The sequence below is a fragment of the Rhinatrema bivittatum genome, chromosome 5 (genome assembly GCF_901001135.1).
Source record: "Rhinatrema bivittatum chromosome 5, aRhiBiv1.1, whole genome shotgun sequence".
Lineage (NCBI taxonomy): Eukaryota > Metazoa > Chordata > Amphibia > Gymnophiona > Rhinatrematidae > Rhinatrema > Rhinatrema bivittatum.
Genome location: NC_042619.1, coordinates 16,637,972 through 16,662,874, shown reverse-complemented (window position 1 = coordinate 16,662,874; position 24,903 = coordinate 16,637,972). Strand labels below are relative to the sequence as shown.

Genomic DNA, 24,903 nt, shown 5'->3' with positions numbered 1-24,903 from the left:
CCTTTCGCATGGTCCTAAGACAGCCTGTGCAACGGCACTGCATGCCCTTACTGCAGAGCAGCCTGTGCCTACCCACTGCATGCCCTTACTGCAGAGCAGCCTGTGCAACGGCACTGCATGCCCTTACTGCAGAGCAGCCTGTGCCTACCCACTGCATGCCCTTACTGCAGAGCAGCCTGTGCCTACCCACTGCATGCCCTTACTGCAGAGCAGCCTGTGCCTACCCACTGCATGCCCTTACTGCAGAGCAGCCTGTGCCTACCCACTGCATGCCCTTACTGCAGAGCAGCCTGTGCCTACCCACTGCATGCCCTTACTGCAGAGCAGCCTGTGCCTACCCACTGCATGCCCTTACTGCAGAGCAGCCTGTGCCTACCCACTGCATGCCCTTACTGCAGAGCAGCCTGTGCCTACCCACTGCATGCCCTTACTGCAGAGCAGCCTGTGCCTACCCACTGCATGCCCTTACTGCAGAGCAGCCTGTGCCTACCCACTGCATGCCCTTACTGCAGAGCAGCCTGTGCAACGGCACTGCATGCCCTTACTGCAGAGCAGCCTGTGCCTACCCACTGCATGCCCTTACTGCAGAGCAGCCTGTGCCTACCCACTGCATGCCCTTACTGCAGAGCAGCCTGTGCCTACCCACTGCATGCCCTTACTGCAGAGCAGCCTGTGCCTACCCACTGCATGCCCTTACTGCAGAGCAGCCTGTGCCTACCCACTGCATACCCTTACTGCAGAGCAGCCTGTGCCTACCCACTGCATGCCCTTACTGCAGAGCAGCCTGTGCAACGGCACTGCATGCCCTTACTGCAGAGCAGCCTGTGCAACGGCACTGCATGCCCTTACTGCAGAGCAGCCTGTGCCTACCCACTGCATGCCCTTACTGCAGAGCAGCCTGTGCCTACCCACTGCATGCCCTCACTGCAGAGCAGCCTGTGCCTACCCACTGCATGCCCTTACTGCAGAGCAGCCTGTGCCTACCCACTGCATGCCCTTACTGCAGAGCAGCCTGTGCCTACCCACTGCATGCCCTCACTGCAGAGCAGCCTGTGCCTACCCACTGCATGCCCTTACTGCAGAGCAGCCTGTGCCTACCCACTGCATGCCCTTACTGCAGAGCAGCCTGTGCAACGGCACTGCATGCCCTTACTGCAGAGCAGCCTGTGCCTACCCACTGCATGCCCTTACTGCAGAGCAGCCTGTGCCTACCCACTGCATGCCCTTACTGCAGAGCAGCCTGTGCCTACCCACTGCATGCCCTTACTGCAGAGCAGCCTGTGCCTACCCACTGCATGCCCTTACTGCAGAGCAGCCTGTGCAACGGCACTGCATGCCCTTACTGCAGAGCAGCCTGTGCCTACCCACTGCATGCCCTTACTGCAGAGCAGCCTGTGCCTACCCACTGCATGCCCTTACTGCAGAGCAGCCTGTGCCTACCCACTGCATGCCCTTACTGCAGAGCAGCCTGTGCCTACCCACTGCATGCCCTTACTGCAGAGCAGCCTGTGCCTACCCACTGCATGCCCTTACTGCAGAGCAGCCTGTGCCTACCCACTGCATGCCCTCACTGCAGAGCAGCCTGTGCCTACCCACTGCATGCCCTCACTGCAGAGCAGCCTGTGCCTACCCACTGCATGCCCTTACTGCAGAGCAGCCTGTGCCTACCCACTGCATGCCCTTACTGCAGAGCAGCCTGTGCAACGGCACTGCAGGGACCTTGAGACGTTTTTGGCGTCCCAAGCGTAGAACCTCAGAAGTCAAAACCGCACACCCAGGCTCTGTGGCAGGTGAGTGCGCCCATCCGCCGAGCTGAGATGCACTTGACTTTGGAAATGCAATTCGCTTACAGCCAAGTTTGCAGGCTGCAATAGCTTTTATTGGCGCAACATGGAAAGTATTCCGGGCTGCTGTATCCGAGCTCTCCCTCCCGCGCAGGTTCCTCCTTCGGGTGCGACCCGGCACAGCGCCAAGGGTCCGAATGTGTGCGGTGACTGGGTTGGGCTGTAAGCTACGTCATGCTGGGCTCTGCCCACCCCCCACGATCTTAGAAACGAAGCACTCTGCCCGGCGCCTGGGGAGGGGATCCCCATGCTGCTGAGATATCATCCAAGGGAGACGTTCAAGGGTAATAGTCAAAGGGTTTTACAGGGGTAAAAACATTTACACACATAAAAACGCTGTTTAAAAACTGCCCCTGCCCCGTAGAGCATGCTGGTGAAAGCGTGCACTCCCCGTTTTACAGCACGTGCACTATTACCCGCATAAAAACGTGGCTGGGGGAGGGAAAGCACGCACAGTGACTGTTTCGCTTCGGTGCAGGTGCCGCGTCTGGGTATTTTGTACCCATAGTGCGTATGTTTGCCTGCGGGCATGTTCCCCTTTGAAAAAGTGAGCTTGCAGGTCCCATGGGTGCAAAAGGAGCTGGGGGGGCCCCTGCAAGCACCCACAGGAGGTACCAGATTTACCCTTCCCCGTCCTCGGGAGCAGCCGAGCCAGTCTGGGGTCTGGGTTCCGGGGGGCCCCCCCCCCCACGGTGAGAACGCACGAGAGCAGTTTATACACACTGGAGGCCCCTTATATGTAAAATCCACCTCAGGCGCGCTCATGGTGCAGATCCCGAAAGGCAAGGCTGGCTCGGGCACGCCCGAGGACTGGGTCTACATCAGGGGCCCCCCAAACTCGGTCCTGGAGGGCCACAACCCGGCTGGGCTTTCATAGATCTGCATACAATGGAGGCGGCGCGTGCACACGCAGGGTGGATATCCTGGAAGCCGGACCCGGCTGGGCTTTCATAGATCTGCATACAATGGAGGCGGCGCGTGCACACGCAGGGTGGATATCCTGGAAGCCGGACCCGGCTGGGCTTTCATAGATCTGCATACAATGGAGGCGGCGCGTGCACACGCAGGGTGGATATCCTGGAAACCGGACCCGGCTGTGCTTTCATAGATCTGCATACAATGGAGGCGGCGCGTGCACATGGCAGGGTGGATATCCTGGAAACCGGACCCGGCTGTGCTTTCATAGATCTGCATACAATGGAGGCGGCGCGTGCACACGCAGGGTGGATATCCTGGAAACCGGACCCGGCTGGGCTTTCATAGATCTGCATACAATGGAGGCGGCGCGTGCACATGGCAGGGTGGATATCCTGGAAACCGGACCCGGCTGGGCTTTCATAGATCTGCATACAATGGAGGCGGCGCGTGCACATGGCAGGGTGGATATCCTGGAAACCGGACCCGGCTGGGCTTTCATAGATCTGCATACAATGGAGGCGGCGCGTGCACATGGCAGGGTGGATATCCTGGAAACCGGACCCGGCTGGGCTTTCATAGATCTGCATACAATGGAGGCGGCGCGTGCACATGGCAGGGTGGATATCCTGGAAACCGGACCCGGCTGTGCTTTCATAGATCTGCATACAATGGAGGCGGCGCGTGCACATGGCAGGGTGGATATCCTGGAAACCGGACCCGGCTGGGCTTTCATAGATCTGCATACAATGGAGGCGGCGCGTGCACACGCAGGGTGGATATCCTGGAAACCGGACCCGGCTGGGCTTTCATAGATCTGCATACAATGGAGGCGGCGCGTGCACATGGCAGGGTGGATATCCTGGAAACCGGACCCGGCTGGGCTTTCATAGATCTGCATACAATGGAGGCGGCGCGTGCACACGCAGGGTGGATATCCTGGAAACCGGACCCGGCTGTGCTTTCATAGATCTGCATACAATGGAGGCGGCGCGTGCACATGGCAGGGTGGATATCCTGGAAACCGGACCCGGCTGGGCTTTCATAGATCTGCATACAATGGAGGCGGCGCGTGCACATGGCAGGGTGGATATCCTGGAAACCGGACCCGGCTGGGCTTTCATAGATCTGCATACAATGGAGGCGGCGCGTGCACATGGCAGGGTGGATATCCTGGAAACCGGACCCGGCTGTGCTTTCATAGATCTGCATACAATGGAGGCGGCGCGTGCACATGGCAGGGTGGATATCCTGGAAACCGGACCCGGCTGGGCTTTCATAGATCTGCATACAATGGAGGCGGCGCGTGCACATGGCAGGGTGGATATCCTGGAAACCGGACCCGGCTGTGCTTTCATAGATCTGCATACAATGGAGGCGGCGCGTGCACATGCAGGGTGGATATCCTGGAAACCGGACCCGGCTGGGCTTTCATAGATCTGCATACAATGGAGGCGGCGCGTGCACATGGCAGGGTGGATATCCTGGAAACCGGACCCGGCTGGGCTTTCATAGATCTGCATACAATGGAGGCGGCGCGTGCACATGGCAGGGTGGATATCCTGGAAACCGGACCCGGCTGGGCTTTCATAGATCTGCATACAATGGAGGCGGCGCGTGCACATGGCAGGGTGGATATCCTGGAAACCGGACCCGGCTGGGCTTTCATAGATCTGCATACAATGGAGGCGGCGCGTGCACATGGCAGGGTGGATATCCTGGAAACCGGACCCGGCTGTGCTTTCATAGATCTGCATACAATGGAGGCGGCGCGTGCACATGGCAGGGTGGATATCCTGGAAACCGGACCCGGCTGGGCTTTCATAGATCTGCATACAATGGAGGCGGCGCGTGCACACGCAGGGTGGATATCCTGGAAACCGGACCCGGCTGGGCTTTCATAGATCTGCATACAATGGAGGCGGCGCGTGCACATGGCAGGGTGGATATCCTGGAAACCGGACCCGGCTGGGCTTTCATAGATCTGCATACAATGGAGGCGGCGCGTGCACACGCAGGGTGGATATCCTGGAAACCGGACCCGGCTGTGCTTTCATAGATCTGCATACAATGGAGGCGGCGCGTGCACATGGCAGGGTGGATATCCTGGAAACCGGACCCGGCTGGGCTTTCATAGATCTGCATACAATGGAGGCGGCGCGTGCACATGGCAGGGTGGATATCCTGGAAACCGGACCCGGCTGGGCTTTCATAGATCTGCATACAATGGAGGCGGCGCGTGCACATGGCAGGGTGGATATCCTGGAAACCGGACCCGGCTGTGCTTTCATAGATCTGCATACAATGGAGGCGGCGCGTGCACATGGCAGGGTGGATATCCTGGAAACCGGACCCGGCTGGGCTTTCATAGATCTGCATACAATGGAGGCGGCGCGTGCACATGGCAGGGTGGATATCCTGGAAACCGGACCCGGCTGGGCTTTAATAGATCTGCATACAATGGAGGCGGCGCGTGCACATGGCAGGGTGGATATCCTGGAAACCGGACCCGGCTGTGCTTTCATAGATCTGCATACAATGGAGGCGGCGCGTGCACATGGCAGGGTGGATATCCTGGAAGCCGGACCCGGCTGTGGGGCGTCCCCCCTAGGACTCGGCTGGAATAAAAGAATGACACCACTCTGTTCCCTGACGGGACACGGGCAGGTCCCCAGCTTTCAGACCCATCCCACCAGTTAATGTCGGCAAACGTCCGGCCAGAGATCCGCGGTTACACTGGCGCAGTCTGGTTCTTCTAAAAAAAAAAAACCCGGGCCGGAGTGGGGCGCTGGAATGCCGGGGGTGAAACCCTGCGCTCTGGCTACTTTGCCGGCAGAGTCCTTGGCTAACTCTGCTGCGCTGCCGTAGCTTTTACAGGGAAAGCGGTACAGGCTGTGCGCAGACGTCCTTTGAGAGGCTGAACTCTCCGACCCCTGCATCAGAAATACGATGAAAGAGAACAAAGCAGGGCGGGGGCTGGAAGAAAGGAGACAGCGAGTCGCTCGGGGAGAGGGAGGTGGGGGGGGATCAGAACACATCACAACACAGGACCCGCTGGATCGAGCAGTCACATGAATTCAAGATCCCTGGCATTTCCTGGCTTTGTGTTTCCCTGCCGAGGAGATACTCGGGTTCACAGCTTTGGAAGGTCCTTCTTAGTGTGCCAATGTCTGTCATGATTTCAGCTGAACTAGCGGCACTGCTGTGCCCTTATCAGAGCCCCGGGCAGGCATCACACTGATGCACGTGAAGCATGAATACAGCACGGACAGCTGAACAGATCTTCAACAGAGCCCCATGCAGGCATCACACTGATACAGGTAAAGCATGAATACAGCACAGACAGCTGAACAGATCTTCAACAGAGCCCTATCCAGGTCTCGCACTGATACAGGTAAAGCATGAATACAGCACGGACAGCTGAAGAGCACATCTTCATCAGAGCCCCTCAAAGTACAACGCTGATATATATGAAGCATGAATATAGCATGGACAGCTGAAGTGCAGATTATCAGAGCCCCATGCAGGTGTCACACTGATAAATGTAAAGCATGAATACAGCACAGACAGCTGAAGAGTGAACTCTGGCAAAGAGATTTTTAAAAGCAGGGATAAACAGTGCATGCCTTTTATAAAAATGCAATCAAGTATGCCAGGATAAAAGCAAAGGTTGATCTAGAATTAAGACCAGGAAAGGAAGCAAAGCAGTCACGAAACAGACCAAATGGTATTGTTATGAATCTGGAAAGTGCCTGTACATTACAAGAAGAAAATCTTTGTGCTGCCTCTCTGTGACTTCAGGCTCCGGGTCTGACTGATTAAAACCACTATTCAGCTGCATACTGAGAACATCACCGCAGGGGACCAAGATTCAATTTCCAGGTCTGACAGCTGCTCCATGGCTTATGCAACCGAGAAAAACATTAAAAAAAAAAAACCAAAAATATTTTTCTGGTGAAAAATACATAAATGGCTCAGCTCCTGTGCTTATCCCAGGCTTTACCCCTCACTCCTCCACAGCTAAGGATCCTCTGTGGTTATCCCAGGCTTTACCCCTCACTCCCCCACAGCTAAGGATCCTCTGTGCTTATCCCAGGTTTTACCCCTCCCTCCCCCACAGCTAAGGATCCTCTGTGGTTATCCCAGGCTTTACCCCTCCCTCCCCCACAGCTAAGGATCCTCTGTGCTTATCCCAGGCTTTACCCCTCCCTCCCCCACAGCTAAGGATCCGCTGTGCTTATCCCAGGCTTTACCCCTCACTCCTCCACAGCTAAGGATCCTCTGTGCTTATCCCAGGCTTTACCCCTCACTCCCTCACAGCTAAGGATCCTCTGTGCTTATCCCAGGCTTTACCCCTCACTCCCCCCACAGCTAAGGATCCTCTGTGCTTATCCCAGGCTTTACCCCTCACTTCCTCATAGCTAAGGATCCTCTGTGCTTATCCCAGGCTTTACCCCTCACTCCCCCCCCAGCTAAGGATCCTCTGTGCTTATCCCAGGCTTTACCCCTCACTGCCCCACAGCTAAGGATCCTCTGTGCTTATCCCAGGCTCTACCCCTCACTCCCCCACAGCTAAGGATCCTCTGTGCTTATCCCAGGCTTTACCCCTCACTCCCCCACAGCTAAGGATCCTCTGTGCTTATCCCAGGCTTTACCCCTCACTCCCTCACAGCTAAGGATCCTCTGTGCTTATCCCAGGCTTTACCCCTCACTTCCTCACAGCTAAGGATCCTCTGTGCTTATCCCAGGCTTTACCCCTCACTCCCCCACAGCTAAGGATCCTCTGTGCTTATCCCAGGCTTTACCCCTCACTCCCTCACAGCTAAGGATCCTCTGTGCTTATCCCAGGCTTTACCCCTCACTCCCTCACAGCTAAGGATCCTCTGTGCTTATCCCAGGCTTTACCCCTCACTCCCCCACAGCTAAGGATCCTCTGTGCTTATCCCAGGATTTACCCCTCCCTTCCCCACAGCTAAGGATCCTCTGTACTTATCCCAGGCTTTTTTTTTTTTAAATTCTCTTATGGTTTTAGTTTCTGCCACCTTCGTTAGGCCATTTCACAACTCCACAACCCTCTCTGTGAAGAAATATTTTCTATGATATGAGGGGGGGCAAGAAGGTAAGTGGAGCAGATGCTTTGTGAGCATCTCTTGCTCTGTGAAGAGTTTATTTCTTTGTGATGATGCCCTTGTACAGGTCCTTGGTGAGTTCTCTCTGTTGTACTGCGTTCAGTACTGGTGCCCGTATCTCAAAAGGGAGAGAGACAGGATGGAGACGGGCCAGAGAAGGGCGACCAAAATAGTGTGGAGTCAGAATCGGAAGACCTATGAGGAGAGGCTGAAGGATCTGAATATGTACAGCCTGGAAGAGAGGAGGTGCAGGGGAGATAGGATACAGACCTTCAGATACCTGAGAGGTTTTAATGACGCACAAACTTTGAACCTTTTCTGTTGGAAAGAAATCAGTAGAACTAGGGGTCATGAAATGAAACTCCAGGGAGGACGACTCAGAACCAACATCAGGAAACATTTCTTCATGGAGAGGGTGGTGGATGCCTGGAATGTCCTTCTGGAGGAGGTGGTGAAGACGAAAACAGTGAAAGATTTCAAAGGGGCATGGGATAAACATCCCCAAATGTGAAAGGATGGAACTGGAGGAGAGAGTGCATGGGGGTAACTTGCTGGTGCGGCGGTTACTACCCTTAACCAATAAGCCTTGATGCTTTTGACGACTGCAGCATCGCACTCTGCTTTGATGGGGGGGAGGGAGGGAAGGGAAAACGGGCCCAGACTTTTACGCTCCAGGGCACTGGAGAGAAAGCGCAGGACTCTGTCTACAGCCAAAAGCAAAGCACGTCAAGCAGCACGGTCTGAATTTTCAAGAAGGCTCCTCTCACTCAGTAAAAGTGTTGCTAGCAGTAATTTTTCATGGGTTTGGCAGCCTCTTGGTTTTGATCGTTCATATTATTACCCTTACCATGAGGCTTGGGGGTAAGTGCATGGAGCGGCAGATGCTACCCTTAAGAGAAACATTGGGTGACCCGCACGGCAGATTCTACCCTAGAAAGCTGGCTGGCTGGACTGGATGGACCATTTGGTCCTTTTCTGCCGTCATTACCACGTGACTATGTTCTTTTGCAGGCATCAGTCAAGCAGAAGGGAAAGCTTCTGGTGGGGGTGTGGGAAGACAGGGATGGATTCCCCTACTCAACCGGAGAACTCCTCAGTTGCAACAGAGGTCGCTGACGGAGTTCCCTCAATCCACTCCTGTTTAATCGATGGCTGGGTCCACTGCTTCTAAGGTCGCAGGTTGCTCGCTTGGTAGTATACGGACTGTTCTTTCATTCCTGTATTTCCTCTTTGATTGCAATCACTATTAACATTTATAGCCGGATACAGACTCGAAGGCTCTTTGTCGGCCCAGATGGAGAAGACAGAAAATTTGGAAAGATCTACTGAGAAGCTATCTTTGGTGCAATCAACTTTAGTGTATGCAAGATGGTAATCCATCGTAGAATTGAGAGCTTAAAAATACAATGAGGCATTTACATTTGGGTGTATTCAATTTTCCTGTGGTACCATTGATGACTTCCATTGTAACAGACAGTACGCAGTAATATAGTAATGATGGCAGACAAAGACCAAATGGTCCACCCAGTCTGCCCAGCAATTTGCTTATGGTAGTAACTGTTGCTGTTTAGGTTATCCCATGCGTTCTGTTAAGGACAGTAACTGCCGCTCCGTGCAGGTTACCCCCATGCCTTCTGATAAGGATAGTAACTGCCGCTCCCGTGCAGGTTACCCCCATGCCTTCTGATAAGGGTAGTAACTGCCGCTCCGTGCAGGTTACCCCCATGCCTTCTGATAAGGGTAGTAACTGCCGCTCCATGCAGTTACCCCCATGCCTTCTGATAAGGATAGTAACTGCCGCTCCGTGCAGGTTACCCCCCATGCCTTCTGATAAGGATAGTAACTGCCGCTCCGTGCAGGTTACCCCCATGCCTTCTGATAAGGATAGTAACTGCCGCTCCGTGCAGGTTACCCCCATGCCTTCTGATAAGGATAGTAACTGCCACTCCATGCAGGTTACGCCCATGTTTCTGTTAAGGGTAGTAACTGCCACTCCCTGCAGGTTACCCCCATGCCTTCTGATAAGGATAGTAACTGCCACTCCATGCAGGTTACCCCTATGCGTTAAGAGTAATAATTGCCATTCTGTGCAGGTAACCCCCATGCCTTCTGATAAGGATAGTAACTGCCACTCCATGCAGGTTACCCCTATGCGTTAAGAGTAATAATTGCCATTCTGTGCAGGTAACCCCCATGCCTTCTGATAAGGATATTAACTGCCGCTCCATGCAGGTTACCCCATACCTTCTGATAAGTGTAGTAACTGCTGCTCCGTGCAGGTTACCCCATGTTTCTGTTAAGGGTAGTAACTGCCGCTCCCGTGCAGGTTACCCCCATGTTTCTGTTAATGGTAGTAACTGCCGCTCCCGTGCAGGTTACCCCCATGTTTCTGTTAAGGGTAGTAACTGCCGCTCCCGTGCAGGTTACCCCCATGTTTCTGTTAAGGGTAGTAACTGCCGCTCCCGTGCAGGTTACCCCCATGTTTCTGTTAAGGGTAGTAACTGCTGCTCCGTGCAGGTTACTCCATGTTTCTGTTAAGGGTAGTAACTGCCGCTCCATGCAGGGTTATCCCCATGAAGAACTGTTACACAATCCCTTTCTTTAAGGATCCACAGTGTTTGTCCCATGCCCTTTTGAGTTCCTTAACTATTCTCATCTTCATCAACTCCTCCAGAAGGGCATTCCAGGCATCTACCAGCCTCTCCAGGAAGAAATATTGCTCAATATCGGTTCGGAGTTGTTCCTGCTGGAGTTTCATTTCGTGACCCTTAGTTCTACTGATTTCTTTCCAACGGAAAAAGTTTGACATTTGTGCATCATTAAAACCTTTCAGGTATCTGAAGCTCTGCATCCCTATCTCCCCTGCACCTCCTCTCCTCCAGGTTGTACATATTCAGATCCTTCAGCCTCTACTCATAAGTCTTCTCATAAGGGCCCCACGCTATTTTGGTCGCCCTTCTCTGGACCGCCTCCATCCTGTCTCTCTCCCTTTTTGAGATACGGGCACCAGTACTGAGCACAGTACTCCAGGAGAGGCCTCACTAAGGACCTGTACAGGGGCATCACCACCTTTTTCTCTCTGGTTATTCCTCTCTCTGTGCAGCCCAGCAATCTTCTGGCTTTAGCTATCGCCTTGTCACATTGCTTCGCCGCCTTCAGATCCCCAGACACTACAACAGCAAGGCCCCTCTCTTGCTCCGTGCACATCAGTCTTCCACCCCCCTCACATTCAGCTCTTTTGGATTGCTGCACCCCAGTTGCATGGACTCTGCACTTCTTGGCATTGAATCCCAGCTGGATTATTGAAGTCCTACAAGTGTCGGTGCTTAATACCTCACCAGTGTTAATGCCATTTTTCTTCCTGCTAGAGAGACAGACAGAGACTAAAGAGGATTTTTAACTTGGATGTCCCCCGACACTGGAATTGACAGTGGTGAATGAGGCACATGGGGCTGCTTTATTTGTGACTTTGACGTTCTCACAAGATTGAGACTTGGTCTCGCATCTTTATCTTTGGCATGCTCAGCCTTTCTTCATGGGCCACAAACTCTGGATTTCCCTGGACCTGTGAAGGTTCACACAGAAGCGCAGAAAGAAAGTCTCATCTACGTGACGAGAGGTCACGGCCTTGGGGGCAGGTTTCTTTCTGCGTTTTGCTGGTAAATGCGAAACGCGGCCTTTCGGAGCCCTCTCAGTTACGTTTCCTTACGGATTCCAGGAGGGGTAGCGCTCCTCTTCGTGATGTGATATTGGGGGTGGGTGTTGGTGATTGCTTGGGATACTGCTTAGCTCTAATTTTAGATTAGGGAGATGGGTTCAACTTTTCTCTCTGAATTTCTATTGCCACCCCCCCTCAAATTTTCAGTCTTTTGTAAGCAATCATTGTAATATGATTATACAATACAATATGATAATATTGTATTATTATTATATTGTATTATACAATTATTGTATTATACAATTATTATATTGTATAATACATATTGTATATACAATACAATATGATAATAATATGATGTATACAATTGCCAACCTCCCAATGATTGCAAAAATCATGGAGAAGGTAGTAAACAGACAACTATCCGAATTCCTAGAAGAGAATGACATTCTAACCTCCAATCAATTCGGATTTCGAAAGTCACTGAACACTGAATCTCTACTAGCCTTGCTTTCTGATAACATCCTCATCAACCTGGAAAATGGTCAACCTTTCCTTCTCGTCTTACTGGACCTCTCCTCAGAGTTCGACACTGTGAACCATTCCTGCCTCATTCAGCGTCTAGCAGATATTGGTATAACAGGTTCAGCGCTCAACTGGTTCAAATCTTTCCTTGAAAACAGGCAATACAAGGTTAGGATTAACAACAAAGAATCACTCCCTATCAGATCAAAGCTGGGGGTACCTCAAGGATCATCCCTTTCACCTACACTATTCAATATTTATCTCCTTCCACTCTGCCATCTACTATCTAACCTCAAGCTAACACACTTCCTATACGCAGATGACATTCAGATCCTCATCCCGATAATGGAATCCCTCCACAAAACGTGGTCTTACTGGAACAGCTGCCTTTCGGCAATCAAAAACATGCTAACAAGCCTCAACCTCGTGCTAAATACTAGCAAAACTGAAATCCTCATAATAGCTCCAGACAAGTGCTCTCTATTCAACCCAACTAGTTCCACCCAACTCTCCTTCACATCAATCGACCACACGCCACAAGTAAGAGATCTTGGTGTACTTCTGGACAACCAACTCAACTTCACCAAGTTCATAAACAATACTACCAAAGACTGCTTCTTCAAATTGCAAGTCTTAAAAAAATTAAAACCTCTTCTACACTTCCGAGACTTCCGCTTGGTACTACAATCTATCATCCTCCCTAAACTGGACTATTGCAACTCACTCCTCCTGGGCCTGCCAGCCAACACCATCAAACCACTTCAGATGGTCCAGAACGCGACAGCCAGAATTCTCACTAACACCAAAAAATGGGATCACATCACCCCTATCCTCCAAAATCTTCACTGGCTGCCTATAAAGTTTAGGATACAATTTAAATCCCTCATGATGATTCACAAGGCTCTTCACAACATCTCCCCCCTCAAACCTATCCTTCCAACTACAGCAACACGTCTCAATAGACCAATCAGAAGTGCATACCAGAACATGCTTCACACCCAGCCAACAAAAACCTCATTGAGGAAACGAGCCCTGTCCACTGCAGGTCCCCATCTTTGGAACCTGCTCCCACCGGACCTCCGCCAAGAACCATGCCTTCCGACATTCAAAAGAAGCTAAAGACTTGGCTATTCACTCAAGCTTTCCCTGAGAGCTAAAATCTGGTGAAGCGACAGACGATATACCTACCTCTGTACATATGTTCCTGATTTATGGTTCCCAGTTACATTTAATTGAGTTTATGAAAGTTCTCTTTAATAGTTTTCCTGTATACTTGTGTTAATGTATTTCCGCCCTGGAGGCGACTGTTCAGTTCCTTGTAAACCGGTGCGATATGTATTCTTTACAGGAACATCGGTATATAAAAATTAAAAATAAATAAATAATATGGAGGGGCAGTTCCACTCAGTTCTTATTTCTTCTTGTTTTGTTTTCTGTAATGGTCGCTTTTTCTCTACAAGTATTGTTTGACATTTAAAATTCATTAAAGTAAACATATAAAATAAAATAAAGACAGATCCTTCCCGTGTTACCCTTGAGTCTGCCCTCCTTAAGCTTCCTTCCTACTGAAAAATGCTCAGCACTCGTCTCACAGCCTCCTCTCCCCTCCCTTCAGAATGCAAGTTTAGGGTCCCATCCCTGAGGCGGCTGTGGGAAGGTTCTCCGAATGAGTGCATTTGTAACCGATCGGCGGACAGAGCCCCCTTCGTGTTCATCGTTATTATAGTCCATGAATGAGACAGACAGACCTGAAGACCTGCCGGATGTTATTCATGCGCAGATCGATCACTTTCAGGGTGTCGTCCCGGGAACAGCTGAGCAGCTGCGTCTGCTCCTGGTTGATGCTGAGCGATGTGACCTTGCCCTGCACGGGGACCTCCTCCGTACACCTCGTCACCCTGCAATCCAAGCACACAGCCCGCTGGTTACCCCCCTGGACCAGATGGTTTTCCATGTTCTTTTTTTTTTTTAATTGACATTTATTGATGTACACACCATACAATAATACATCATACAGTACAATGGGATGTACTGCCTCTAGCAGAAGGATGGTCTCCACGGCTATATTTGATCTTTATATCCAAAATGCAGTTCTTTTAACTTTGAAAAAAATGGTGTCATGTACATTAGACAAATGTAGAATGTATTTTCTATTGCTAATTATATTCTATCAATGGGGGCATTCTGTTAAGTGCCAGACTGTTCAGCTGGCAGGTTAGAATTTTGCTATCAAACTGGGATTAACGTCTGTTTTCTGTGAACCTATAATCATGTCCACAGAGCAGATGTGATCTTAGTTTAACGTTATCATTCATTCAAAAAGATAACACTCTCCTCAGCATTGTGGGAGGACACCAGATTAGTACCGGCTCAGAGGAAAACATGCCAGCACACGAGGCCACTACTAGATCAGAGGGAAAAGTACCCGGCCCCTAGCACTGTACTGGGATGCTGGATCACTGCTAGCACAGAGGGAGGAGTGCCCCTTAATACTGTGCTGGGACTTTTGGCTCAGTACAGATAAACGAGACGGTCTCTCAGACACTAAGCATGCTGGGAGCTCCAGCATAAACGTGCAGTGAGGGTTCTGAAGATGCTGGTTCCCAGGATCCATCACAAGCTATCCCAAAGGTTTCCGAGCCCTTGGCAGACCATGAGCACCTCCCATAGTGATATCCTCATAACAAGAGGATCCTACCTGCTGTCCCAAAAGCGGATCTTCTTGTCGTGGTGGCCGCTGATGATATAGTAGTCTGAACAGACCACGTCGGTGCAGAAGGAAGGCACGTTGATAGACCTTAGACCTGAGTATCCAAGCAATATGAAATGAGACATCGAAATTATTCTTTTGAGATTGCACCAATCCCATCCTTCAGATGAGACAAAAAAAAAGAACCTGCATGGTATCAAAAGGTTGTGTACGTCATCATCCATGGGTTATTCTTATGCTATCATAGCCAGCTTTATCCAGGACCCATAGAATCAGTAAAACTCTGAACTACAGTCTCTACAGGTAAAAAAAAAACTGCTTACAAGCTCCCTTGTGCAGATCCCACTCCTTCACTGTCCGGTCCATGCTGCCGGTCACTGCTTGGTGGACTACTGACTTGAATTTTGCTGCCGTCACTTTGTCACCGTGTCCTGTAAGAGTGTCCTAGAAGGCAACCAAAATGCTCGATAAATCATCTTGATAGACTAGGAGCCTATTACAGCAACTCCCTTGATTTGGAGAATCTTCCAAGGATCCATGTACCTTTCCAATGCAGCAAAACCATTCTTCTAAGGCAAGGGTTCTCGAGCCTGTTCTGGAGGCACAGCTAACCAACAGGCCGATACAGTACAGTGCGCTCCGGTGGAACGCACTGTTAACCCGCGACTGGACGCGTGTTTTGGACGCGCTAGCTTTACCCCTTATTCAGTAAGGGGTAATAGTGCGTCCAAAACACGTGTCCAACCCCCCCAAAACCTAATAGTGCCCGCAACATGCAAATGCATGTTGATGGCCCTATTAGGTATTCCTGCGCGATACAGAAAGTAAAATGTGCAGCCAAGCCCCACATTTTATTTTCAGAAATTAGCACCTACCCAAAGGTAGGCACTAATTTCTCCGGGCACCGGGAAAGTGCACAGAAAAGCAGTAAAAACTGCTTTTCTGTGCACCCTCAGACTTAATATCATGGCGATATTAAATCAGAGGTCCCGAAAGTTAAAAAAAAGTAGAAAAAATAGAAAAAATTTTTTGAAATAGGCCCGTGGCTCGCGGGTCGAAAACCGGACGCTCAATTTTGCCGGCGTCCGGTTTCTGAACCCGTGGCTGTCAGCGGCTCGAGAACCGATGCCAGCAAAATTGAGCGTCAGCTGTCAAACCCGCTGACAGCCACCACGCCTGTCCGAAAAGAGGCGCTAGGGACGCACTAGTGTCCCTAGCGCCTCCTTTTACCGCCGGCCCTAATTTTAATAAATTAAAATACTGTATCGCACGCGCAGGAGAGTGGCCTGTGTGCGCGCCGGGAGGGCTCGCCCGCTCTCCCGCGATTTTACTGTATCGGCCCGGAAGTCAGGTTTTCAGAATAGCCACAATAAATATGCATGAGCTAGATTTGCATATTCTGGGTTCTCCTCGGTATGGAAATCCATCTCATCCATATTCATTGTGGTTATCCTGAAAACTCCCAGACTGTGCCTCCATGACAGGACGGAAACCGTTCTAGGGAACGAAATTCCCGTCATAGTGAAACATGGCTGAGAGGTCACAATTAACTGGGTGGTATTTTTCTAGAGGACAATGAGGACAGCAAGAAAGCTTCTGGAGAGGAGAAGGAATAATGCCGTCACTATGGGCAGAGAGAAAATGACAGCTCAACTCACCGAATCATTTTCCATTCGTTAACATACTCAGTACCGGTTACTCAAAGTCAGCAAGGTGGACTGAGACCTCAGACTTATTTCAGGTTACGACCCGGGGACAGCGGAAGGGGAAGGGAAAGATTTAGCCTCTCAAATTAATACTGCGGAGGTAATTTAGGTGTCCTTTATGGCTGTAACTGGCTCTTGCCTTCCTGCCTTTAAAAGTTTTATGAGGCAGGGTGCTAATGATTGTGTTGAAATATACATAAAGATTAGTGGCCAACGGAGTCCTCTTCTGCCAAACTACTAGTTGACCAGTGTGGGCCTGTTGTATGGTTGGGGGTTGTTTCCTCCCTTCCAGACCTTTCTCGCCTCTCTCTCACCACAAACAAGACGCACCTCTGTTCACTGGCTGACACACAGTAACTGGACTGCGCTCATTGCTGACACGAACAGATATCTAATTGTCAGAGGCATTCACGGAGCGGGATGCCAGTGGCCAGTAGTTGGTGTTCCACCTTCACGGAGCGGAAGGATGGAGGGCTGCTATCTCCAAAATAAATAAATAAATAAATAAACAAACAAAAAAATAAAAACAGGGGTGGGTGAGAGTATGGGGCAAGGGGGTGGCCTGCTTGTTACAGCGGTTGCTTCCCCTAATTGAGCTGGATGTCACTTGGATGCAGATACGGAGCTGCTCTCTAGATTGGTGGTAGGGTGGAGGGGAATTAGGGCTGGAGGGTACTGGAAGCCAATAGTAACAGGTGGGAGAGAGAAAAAGGGAAATAAAAAAATGGATAAAGTGCGTAGCTTGCTGGGCAGACTGGATGGGCCGTTTGGTCTTCTTCTGCCGTCATTTCTATGTTTCTATGTGAAAGGCAACCTTCACATTTTGTGGTATTTCTCAGAAAGGCCTTTATCCCGGTGCTTATACCTCTCATAACAGAGTCCCACCCTTTGCTTAACTATACAGGGGGAGAAGGAAACGCCGTGGCCAGGATTAGAGCCCACAACCTCCCGGTGTAAAGGCCCGATTCATCGGGGACTCTGATTTAAGCAAGGAGTAGCCGCTTAGTGGTTACAGCAATGGGAAGCCAGGGTTCAACCTTCCTTCTGCCACCAATGCTCCCCGTGACCTTGGGCAAATCAGGTCATCACTGCCTCAGGGACGAATGCGGGCCTCATGAACACAGAATGGGAGAGAATGCCTTTAGTAAATAGTAAATCAGGTCATCACTGCCTCAGGGACGAATGCGGGCCTCATGAACACAGAATGGGAGAGAATGCCTTTAGTAAATAGTAAATCAGGTCATCACTGCCTCAGGGACGAATGCGGGCCTCAGACACAGAATGGGAGAGAATGCCTTTAGTAAATAGTAAATCAGGTCATCACTGCCTCAGGGACGAATGCGGGCCTCAGACACAGAATGGGAGAGAATGCCTTTAGTAAATAGTAAATCAGGTCATCACTGCCTCAGGGACGAATGCGGGCCTCAGACACAGAATGGGAGAGAATGCCTTTAGTAAATAGTAAATCAGGTCATCACTGCCTCAGGGACGAATGCGGGCCTCAGACACAGAATGGGAGAGAATGCCTTTAGTAAATAGTAAATCAGGTCATCACTGCCTGAGGTACGAATGCGGGCCTCAGACACAGAATGGGAGAGAATGCCTTTAGTAAATAGTAAATCAGGTCATCACTGCCTCAGGTACGAATGCGGGCCTCAGACACAGAATGGGAGAGAATGCCTTTAGTAAATAGTAAATCAGGTCATCACTGCCTGAGGTACGAATGCGGGCCTCAGACACAGAATGGGAGAGAATGCCTTTAGTAAATAGTAAATCAGGTCATCACTGCCTCAGGTACGAATGCGGGCCTCAGACACAGAATGGGAGAGAATGCCTTTAGTAAATAGTAAATCAGGTCATCACTGCCTGAGGGACGAATGCGGGCCTCAGACACAGAATGGGAGAGAATGCCTTTAGTAAATAGTAAATCAGGTCATCACTGCCTCAGGGACGAATGCGGGCCTCAGACACAGAATGGGAGAGAATGCCTTTAGTAAATAGTAAATCAGGTCATCACTGCCTCAGGGACGAATGCGGGCCTCAGACACAGAATGGGAGAGAATGCCTTTAGTAAATAGTAAATCAGGTCATCACTGCCTCAGGGACGAATGCGGGCCTCAGACACAGAATGGGAGAGAATGCCGATAGTAAATAGTAAATCAGGTCATCACTGCCTCAGGGACGAATGCGGGCCTCAGACACAGAATGGGAGAGAATGCCTTTAGTAAATAGTAAATCAGGTCATCACTGCCTCAGGTACGAATGCGGGCCTCAGACACAGAATGGGAGAGAATGCCTTTAGTAAATAGTAAATCAGGTCATCACTGCCTCAGGTACGAATGCGGGCCTCAGACACAGAATGGGAGAGAATGCCTTTAGTAAATAGTAAATCAGGTCATCACTGCCTCAGGGACGAATGCGGGCCTCAGACACAGAATGGGAGAGAATGCCTTTAGTAAATAGTAAATCAGGTCATCACTGCCTCAGGGACGAATGCGGGCCTCAGACACAGAATGGGAGAGAATGCCTTTAGTAAATAGTAAATCAGGTCATCACTTGCCTCAGGGACGAATGCGGGCCTCAGACACAGAATGGGAGAGAATGCCTTTAGTAAATAGTAAATCAGGTCATCACTGCCTCAGGGACGAATGCGGGCCTCAGACACAGAATGGGAGAGAATGCCTTTAGTAAATAGTAAATCAGGTCATCACTGCCTCAGGTACGAATGCGGGCCTCAGACACAGAATGGGAGAGAATGCCTTTAGTAAATAGTAAATCAGGTCATCACTGCCTGAGGGACGAATGCGGGCCTCAGACACAGAATGGAGAGAATGCCTTTAGTAAATAGTAAATCAGGTCATCACTGCCTGAGGGACGAATGCGGGCCTCAGACACAGAATGGGAGAGAATGCCTTTAGTAAACAGACTGTAAGCCCTCCGGGACTGGGAAACACTTCCTACACCTCGTTTATAACTCACCGTGAACTCACATTTGGAAAGGCGACTAATTAAATCCAAAGCTCATTGGCCCATCTCCAGTCTGAAGACCCTACTGATCAGCTGAAGACCTGAGGCTGCTTTGTCATTTTTTTCTTAGCTGAAGCTCTTTCTTCTTACCAAGTATAACATAAGATTTGGGTCAGACTAAGGGTCCATCAAGCCCAGTATCCTGTTTCCAACAGTAGCCAAGCCAGGTCACAAGCCCCTGGCAGGATCCCAGGGGGGAGACAGAGTCCAAGCTGCTTATCCCAAGGATGAGGAGTGGGATTCCTGCACCTCCACCTTAATAATGCTTTATGGACTCTTCCTCCAGGAACTTGTCCAAACTGTTTTTAAACGCAGCTACACTAATAGCTTTCATCACATCCTCTGGCAATGAATTCCAGAGCTTAATTTTCCATTGAGTAAAAAAATATTTCCTCTTAAATGTAGGTGATACACTTAAATGTATCACCTAATAACTTCATTGTGTGTCCCCTGGTCTTTGTACTTTTTGAAAGAGTAAAAAACTGATTAACATTTACTCGGTCCATTCCACTCATTATTTTATAGACCTCTATCATATCCCCCCTCAGCCGTCTCTTCTCCAAGCTGAGCGGCCCTAACCTCGTTAGCCTTTGTACATAGGGGACTCGCTCCATCCTCTTTATCATTTTGATCGCCCTTTCTGTAACTTTCCTAATTCTGCTACATCTTTTTTTGACGGTGGAAAGGATTCTTGAAGCATGGCCGAGTCACTATAGGGGCACCCCAAAGCCGTCAATGCTTGCCGATCCCACCCTCTGCTCCTCTCACGCTGATGCAGAAACAGGGGCCACACCACTTACTTTACATTTGCTGCTGTCCAATTTCCACAGGTGCGCTGCCTTGTCGGAGGACGCAGCTAAAATCCGATTCCCCTACGAGAAAACACACAAAACAAAAACCATGAGAGAGCTCAGAGCAAAGCAGGTAAAAGGACCCCCCCCTCAGAGCTTCTCTGCAGCGCAGGAGGAAAGCAACCCCCGGATGAAACGCACGCACAGGCCGGGCGCGCGCGGGCCGAGGGGAGCGCGCAGCCTCTGCAGGCAGAGTCCGCAAAATCCAATTGCGACATCCGCGAGGAAGGCAAAAAAAAAAAAAAGGCTCGTCAGCCGCGGAATTGGACGGTTCAGATACTGCCCGACCCTTCCGTGGATAAGAGCGGATCCCGGAGATGCAGAGACCACCAATAGGATTGATTATCCCAGCCTGCGCGCGTAGTTTTGTGCCAAACGATCACCCGGGCAGAAACCTCGACGGGTAATTTTTCATTGGGAAATAATTTAATCAAGAGTGCCCGAGTACTTTTTCTTCAGTAACGAGGGGAGCAAATCCCAGAGGTAAAACGCTCCCGCAGAGTTTGCCCCTGGGTGCCAGATTATGATTTACCCCTAAATGGGCCACAGCGCGACTGCAGAAGCCCGGACGCCAACTCTCGTCCGTGGTGCCAGATTTGTACGCTGGCGCCGCAGAAATGCAGGGAACATTCACCGCATCTTACCCTGAGGCATGATGCGGTGAACGCATGCCCCGAGGATCGCATTCCTCAGGGCATGCGTTCTAGGGGTGGGAGAGAAATGGAGAGCGATGAGGAGGGGGGGAAAAGCAAAACAGAGCCCTTCGATAGTCACCCATGGGTCCCACCAAACTAGAAAAATCGCCGCCGATGAGCGTTTCAGCCAGGCAGAGCTTCAGACAAGGAGGCAAAGCAGGGGTCACGGCATCGCGTGGAAGATGTTAGCATCTGGAGTTCTGCGAGGGTTTGCCAAGCGATTCTGGGATTTTTGGGACAGGTCGATCCCGTCTGTGCTGGTTTTACCCCATTGCATGCAGGGAACTGTAGTCCCGATTTCCCCATGGAAAGCAACAGGGCTGGATCAGCCTGCCCTGAAAAAAAGTTGGCGCCAACTGGCGACCCTTAGGCTTTTACAAATGCTGGATTCTTGCAAGCAGAAGAATCCAGGACCTGGGGGCAGTGGTATCTCCGGCCTTAGGGTTTCAACGCTTAAAACTGGGTTTTGCACGTGTAAATTCACTTTACCCGTGTAAGCGGGCTTTTGAAAATTGCTATAATATAGGCCATTGAATTGTCCATAGGATTTACATGTGTAAGCGCACTTTACGCGCTTAAATGACTTTGGAAAATTGTTACGACAGGCTGTTGCATTTGCACGTGCAACTCCTTTGAAAATTTCCTTCTGAGGGAGCAGAGGGGAAGAACGGGAAAACAGAAGAGAAGAGAAACAAGAGTAAAAAGCAAGCAGGGATTTTATTATTGAAATTATTCTACTGGTACAGGGAAGACTTCTCTTTTTATACAAATATAAAAAAAAGATGTCAACCGCACACAATGATTTAAAAACATAAAGCAGTTTGGGCCAAGTCCATCACCAAGGCTCGGACTTGCTAATTAACATCGCTCGCCAGATGGGGTGGGGGGGAGTGGAAGAGAGAACGTTGACCATGTGCACCTCCCCTAATCTTCACTGAATCTCAGGGTGACCAGCCCTCAAACATTCCCCAGACAGGTGAGAAAAGGGGTTGGAAAGAAGGTTTGATGTTTCAGACTACAAACCTACAAACCCTGTGTGCTGGGAATGTAACCGGGCCTGACAGTACCCTCCAAAGTGGGGTAAGTGCTGATCCCATTCAGAGAAGGATAAAAAAAAAAAAAGATATCCAGTTAGCAAACTAGCCCGCCATGAAGACGACATGTACGGCTGACGAGACATGTTGGGCTTGTGGCTAAAAGGTTTTTGACAAGGTTTTGTGCTGCCTGGTAGTGCACAGGGAGTTTGTGTTGCAGTTAATGAGATCCTAAACCTATTAGTTTAATGTAATAAAAAATATAGGATTCAAAAGAAGCAATAAAGGCATGACATCATCATGGCTTAAAGACACATACACTCCCTTTTCAACCCCTACTGCTTAACGAGGCAGAGATTACTAATCAGCTGGGTAGAGGTTAAGGGTCAATTCTGGTAGAGGTTAAGGATCACATTCCTACAGACCTAAGGGTCATATTTTTGGGACTAGGGTCACAATTCTGTCTACTTATAAAGTTGTAAATAATAATTGCATTATGTTTTAAATACCACGCTTTCCTCCAAAAACACATTTAACAGAGACTCTCAGCTCATGGGGTGGTGTACAGGGTCAGGGCACGCTTTTTCACTTTGCCATAGATACCGAATTGCCGGGCTCTAGCTTTGGCTACCTATTTTCTTGCCTCTAAGGCTACAAAAGATGAGCTCATACACCAATCCAGCCCTGCCTGAACTTTCCGCTGGCCAACACTGGCTCTCTATTCAACAACCAAGTAACCTCAAGGGAGCTTCAATATTTGTATATCTAAGAGCAAACGATGCTACATTTTTTTTGGTTCTTACCTGTTAATTTTCGTTCCTGTAGTACCACAGATCAGTCCAGACTCCTGGGATTTGCCTCCCTTCCAGCAGATGGAGACAGAGAAAGCTTTGCAGCCACTGCCACATAACTTGCTGTGCCACCTGCAGTCCCTCAGTATTACTAAGTACCCAAGCTAAGACAGCAAAACTTTTAATAAACTAATGAAGTAATATCCCCCAAACAGAGGAAAGAGGAGAACTTATAACGGATAACTCTACTCAATTTTGTAACTTCAATTGTAAGGACTAACAAGAAACCTGTGCCATTTTTCAGAGTAATCACAAAAACAGATCGAGCTGACTCTTCAAATCTCCTCTCCCCCACCGGGTGGGATTCTGGACTGATCTGTGGTACTACAGGAACGAAAATTAGCAGGTAAGAATCAATTTTCCTTTCCCTGTACGTACTTGTATGAATAGCCAGCACAAAACTACTCCTAGTGGATTCACAGCCAGCACAGATGACATCACACCTGAGTGAAAACGAAACTAACGGACTGAATTCCTGGAAATTACAACAGAGGTTGTACACATGTACAAATTTATTAATTGGCTATGAGATAAGGGGCGGGTAAATGCAGACACCTGTTGATTGGCTGAAGGTAACCCTTTATAACGCTTTGCACAGACAGTTGAACCCTGAGCAGGGTCTGGGCATGCACCATTTGCTTTGTAATGCCTGCTGCTTCTGGAGAAACGACACCTTTCTCCATAAATAAACTTCTCACTTTGTTTTGACTCTTAAAGCTGGTCTTTATTGGTCTTTCTAGTCAGGGGTTTATATTCAGTACCCGGATCAGTCCAGACTCATGGGACGTAACAAAGCTTCCCTAACCAGGGTGGGACTGAGAGAATCCTGCTCAAAGCAGGCTTTCACCAAAACTCCTGACCTCTGGGGCCTGGGCGTCCAACTGATAGTGTCTGGCAAAGGCATGCAAAGACTTCCAAGTGCCACCCTACAAATCTCTTGCGGCTAAACTAGCTGACATTCTGCCCAGGCGGCCACCTGGAACTGGGTAGAAAGACCCTTAACCCCTCCGGGATAGGACGACTGCGACAGATATATGCGGAAACAATAGCCTCCTTTAGTGAAGTTAGAAGTATTGTCGGCACAGTACTTCACAAATTCCTCCAAGAACTGTGAGTATTTCAATTGATCTTTTTCCTTTCTAATCTATTGAATAGATGTGTGGAGCAACTTTTTACTTTCAACAATTTTTTCCCTTGTTTGAAATAGCATATTAATTAGATGTTTGATATAATTGTTTAGATATCGGAGCTTTGCAGACTGAGAGCTTAAATAATGTTCCCCTGAAGAAGGAAGAGTCCAGGGGTCCGAAACATTGCAATATCGGGCATTTCAACTAGAACATGGTGGAACTAACCTCACAGCATCCCTTCTTTAAGGTTTTCACAAAGGGAAAGGGAAGTATGCATTTTGCAATTTTTCACATCATAAATTTGTGATTTTGAGTTTTTGCACAAAGGGAAAAGGAATCTTTAATGATTTATCTCAAAATTTCTTTAAAATATTTTCAAGAGTGACTGATTATTAAAACCAAGGCACTATAAAAGGGCAGCACCCTGAGTCCAGACGATATTCATCGTGCAGTGCCATATGATGGTCACTCTTTTTCATTCATAAATTATTTCATGTGAACATTTATACATATATTGAGTTCAGCTACACATCATTCCATTTAGTGAGATTGTGGGGGGTTTTTTGTAGACTCTGAAGGTGACATAGCTTTATTCTATTGTAACTGCTGCATCCATCGCAGTCCAACATGAAGCATAAAACTGCTGCACACTGCAGCATGGATGCCAAGAGCAGACATCTCAAAAATCTTCTTAAGGTGCACCTCGAGCTTCCTGTCCTGCAAATCTTTCAAAGCTGCCATGCCAGCCATTGGAATGGTGGACCTTTTCGTAACTGCTGAAATGAGCTCCAGAGTGTCTTTGGGCAAAGAATAGAGCTTATCCATGGC

The 24,903-nt window shown here is 49.5% G+C and overlaps 1 protein-coding gene across 2 annotated transcripts in view; it reads right to left on the bottom strand.

The window, feature by feature from the left end:
- ATG16L2 (autophagy related 16 like 2) overlaps positions 1-24,903 on the bottom strand; it is a 79,888-nt gene that overhangs the window by 9,661 nt on the left and 45,324 nt on the right. For both annotated transcript variants that reach the window (XM_029602061.1, XM_029602062.1), the window contains exons 12-15: positions 20,315-20,386; positions 15,105-15,225; positions 14,770-14,875; positions 13,820-13,969 (exon numbers count right to left, since the gene is read on the bottom strand). In XM_029602061.1, the coding sequence (XP_029457921.1) occupies positions 13,820-13,969; positions 14,770-14,875; positions 15,105-15,225; positions 20,315-20,386 (449 nt within the window). The remainder of the gene's footprint in view (positions 1-13,819; positions 13,970-14,769; positions 14,876-15,104; positions 15,226-20,314; positions 20,387-24,903) is intronic.